The sequence below is a fragment of the Armigeres subalbatus genome, chromosome 3 (genome assembly GCF_024139115.2).
Source record: "Armigeres subalbatus isolate Guangzhou_Male chromosome 3, GZ_Asu_2, whole genome shotgun sequence".
NCBI classification, from domain to species: domain Eukaryota; kingdom Metazoa; phylum Arthropoda; class Insecta; order Diptera; family Culicidae; genus Armigeres; species Armigeres subalbatus.
The window spans coordinates 395,556,269-395,560,001 of NC_085141.1; the positions used below are offsets into that span (position 1 = coordinate 395,556,269).

At 42.9% G+C, this 3,733-nt stretch overlaps 1 protein-coding gene across 2 annotated transcripts; it reads left to right on the top strand.

Annotated features, from left to right (window-relative positions):
- Positions 1-1,546: 1,546 nt before the first annotated feature.
- On the top strand, positions 1,547-3,237 carry LOC134223983 (regulator of microtubule dynamics protein 1-like). 2 transcript variants are annotated; one of them, XM_062703206.1, is made up of 4 exons: positions 1,547-1,673; positions 2,281-2,464; positions 2,528-3,078; positions 3,151-3,237. In XM_062703206.1, the coding sequence occupies exons 2-4, from the start codon at positions 2,381-2,383 to the stop codon at positions 3,206-3,208; spliced, it is 693 nt and encodes a 230-aa protein (XP_062559190.1). In that variant the 5' UTR covers positions 1,547-1,673; positions 2,281-2,380; the 3' UTR covers positions 3,209-3,237. The 2 variants fall into 2 exon arrangements, with proteins under 2 accessions (XP_062559190.1, XP_062559189.1); XM_062703205.1 differs by lacking the exon at positions 1,547-1,673 and having other exon boundaries at positions 2,147-2,464.
- Positions 3,238-3,733: the final 496 nt, after the last annotated feature.

Sequence of the window (3,733 nt, forward strand, 5' to 3'; positions counted from 1 at the left end):
ATCTTTCCGCGTAAATCTGTATCCTGGACCATAGTGCATTGGTGTCTGCTGTATGCTCCACTCCTTCTCTCAGCGTGTTTTCAGCTGCTTCAGCCTCTTTTTTTAGCGCGTTTTGTTCGTGCTCGGCAGCTTTAAAGGCGGGTTTGATGCTCGTCACTAGAACCTTTATCATAGTGTGGACATTGGGATTGTCCACCACGAAGTCATAAAGCTCGTTGGCTGCAGCTTCCCACTTTTTGCGAAAACATTCGCTCCGCCAGCTCCTTCGTTGTTCTTTGTATTCGTTTCCTGTTGTAGATTTTTTGTGTGTGTCTTTATTAAGGAGACTTTCAGCCCTAGGATGGCTCGTCTCCGAAATCCTGTTGTAGATTGTCGCCTTTTGTGATCCCATGGGTACCTTTGTAAACAGTGAGGTCCCTGCAAGGGTTGACTCCGGTGCCTTATAGCACCGTGTTCAGAGCCGGATCTGCGTAAATCAGGAATGGTGCATCTGAACAGAGGCAGTCGAACCATTATCCTGCTTGCCATGTTAAGAAGGAGTCACTCTTTTTTTACTCAGGAAACAAAAAAGCTCGGCTATCAGCCAATATTCTCCTAATCCTATCCATAAGCCGAGAATGTCCAATGTCGGTTGCCGTGACCAGTATACCATAATCAGGATCTCGCTGGAATTAATCCTGATGTGCCGGTTGGCACTCCTGCTGGGCTTGTGTGCTTTGGGCGGCGCATGGAAAATGCAAAGCTGCAAACAGATACCTAAAATTATCACTCAGGGAGTGGGGTTGACGGAAGGCCGGACCCACTAAACCCACCCAAGTAGCGATTACTTGAGTTACCCTCTCTCTAATGCCCCGATCCCCAGGGACTACCTTATTTCTGGAGGTCGTATGCGCCTCAGTTCTCCAAGTACTTCCCATGCACCACCTGTGCACAAAGACACACTGGCACCACATGTGCCCCAACACTCACCCACCTGAGCCACGAGGCGACCATAGGTTAGTGACTCCTATGCCGCTCCTACCTCAGCTCCTTCACGTCTCGTATTTCTGAGGCGCCGCAGAAGCCCCCCGACACTCCTGCCAGGCATAGCGAGACTTTCGTGTCCCCTAATTCTGAGGTGCTCAGAGGTATCTGCCCCCCGACAGTCCCCGTCGGTTTCCATTCTGATATATCCCTATATGTATACAAATCTAACGAAATTGTACGAATAGGGACGAAAAAAGCAACATTTTGTTGAGACTTGTTTCGCCAAAAAATAAAGTTGTGGTCAAATTTACTGCATTTGACTAGTGACCAACCAGAATAACTATGGATATGAGGACCACATCACAAGTCCTAAAACGAATTCTTTTTTATATCGATAGCGATAGGTACCAATAGTTCTACGCTACGATCCTCCTACCTCGGCATGTGCAAACCTCTCATTCACTTCCCCGCGATCAGCCTGTTTTCGCTCTAACTAACCAATCACAAGTTTGATGTGCTTGTCGACTGCTGCTCGGGGCGTCAGTTTCTCTGCAAGATGCAGTCAATCTGAGTGGTTGCAGTCGAAACTGCGTTCCACTTCTCCATCGCTTGGCACATCCTCTGGATAAGGGTATCCGAGGTTGTGTCCCGACCGCAAACGTCTAGCATAGCTCTTCTTTTGACGTCGAAACGAGGACATACGAAAAGTATGCGTATTCTGAATTCTGGAATCCGTACAAGCAGAACAGTGATAAAATCAGGCCAATACGACATAAAATAAAGAAATGGCGGCAATTTGAATTGATTTTCCTTCACACATGCCGATACAAGCACATAGAGATAGCACATCAATTCGTCGCTCTGAGTCGATTGGTAGATAACACTATGGGTCTCCGGGCCTTCTATAAAAAAGGTTTATTTTTTTCGTGAACATACAGCATTCATGTATGCTTAGTATACAAGAATGCGAAAAATGGGAGTCCAATAATTCCTAGTCGACCCAGTCGTTATAAAACTGGAGGTAGACAAAATCGAACTTTTTGAAATTGAGTTACTATAACGACAATTGGAACACTGAGCTGAATATTAGTCCGGCTCAAAAATGAAAACCACAGCTAGGTATGAAACCACTACCCTTCCATACTCAATGTTTTCTATTATTCGATGGTTAAAGAAACTTTAAACTATGACATAAACGTGCACTAACCAACGAGGATTATGTCATCATTAAAACACATGACAACGCACTCGTGTTACATAGTAATAATAACGTGGAGTAGCTGCGATTAATTGTGATCATTTGCCTGAATATAGTCGTAGGTTAAAGTTCGTCCAACCGGCTGACAAAGTGAGCTCTATTGCTACTACTAATACTGAACGCAAAAATAGGATAAGACAACAAACTGTTACTGGTATGGATGAAATTGTGCACAGAGCGGATCAATTTATTGAAAACTGTGAATTCGAAGAAGCATGTTGTCTTTTACGTCAATACGCGGTAAGTAATGTGTTGGTCTACAACTCTCTTTGTTGTGAAGTTTACCATTATTACAATTTGCAGGATCCTCCACTATATGAAATATTGTGGCGGTTAGCAAATTCTTTGTATTGCTTCAGTAGAGAGTGGCACCGAAAAGATAAAAAACGTTCAGAAGACCTGATCGTTGAAGGGTTCGAGATATCTTCAAAATTGTTGGAAACTTCGCCAAATGAATCAGCTTCACATAAGTACTACGCCATATTCCTCGGAGAGAAGGCAGGAATTTCCGGCCCAAAGCAACAAATACTATCCTTAAACAAAGTCCTCTCCCACATTAAGACCGCCAAACGATTGGACCCCTCAGATCCCTACGTGTGGTATCTGGAAGGGGGCTTTTACGGAAAACTACTCCGGCTGCAATGGTTCGAAAAACAGTTGGTGTACACACTGAACAGCAATCTGATTAAACCAACGTACGATGACGCACTCCGGTGTTTGCTCAAAGCGGAGGAGATTGAGCCGAACTTTCTTCGCCACAACCAATATCTTATCGGGAAGGCCTATTTTGATCAGAAGGAGTACGATAAGGCCAAACCTTATCTGTTGAAGCTGGCTAATCTTGGAATACTCAGGTAAGCTTAATTAAGGCAAAGATGCTCCTTTTATGATTCAGTGAATTCTGTTTTATTTCATTCCTGCTATAGAACCGAAGACGATAAGCACGCAAAGGAGGAAGCAATAATAATGCTGACCAAAATATAATCCCACTTCATTATTTACATATAGTTTTGTCTGTTGCTAAAATTGGTATTCTGTTTGGTTGCAGAAGGAATAACTTTCTGGAGTATTTCTGGAGTTCATAAGGGAAGTATATGTGGTTGAATTACAAGTCGAATAATTATATTCTTGTGTGACCATTAATAGAATGATGAATAAAAAATCAGAAATTACTCATGCTCAGGGTTTTATTCCTGAGTCAATCGCTTCCAGTCACCCTGAACGTTCAGCGCTCTCAGATCCTCATTAACTGCAAAAAGCTATCGTCTATTTACGGCCTTTTCCGGGTTCTCTACTAAATATTATCTTCGTTTGAAGCTCTTCCGGCATACGAATAACATGTCCAGCCTACCGTAGTCTGCCGTGTTGCATAAGTTTAACAATATCAATCCTCTTATACCCCAGGTATAACCCACACACTAAAAAAATGTGAAATTTACATGCGACTGAATCTCTGTTGTGCTTGAATATATTGAGACATAAACACAAATTATATTTAAATTTACGTAT

Bases quoted from the DNA above. Each gene is read 5' to 3' on its own strand.
- LOC134223983 (XM_062703206.1), top strand. From the start codon at position 2,381: ATGGATGAAATTGTGCACAGAGCGGATCAATTTATTGAAAACTGTGAA. The intron at 2,465-2,527 runs GTAAGTAATGTG...TACAATTTGCAG, and splicing joins GTCTTTTACGTCAATACGCG to GATCCTCCACTATATGAAAT. The intron at 3,079-3,150 runs GTAAGCTTAATT...TTCCTGCTATAG, and splicing joins GCTAATCTTGGAATACTCAG to AACCGAAGACGATAAGCACG.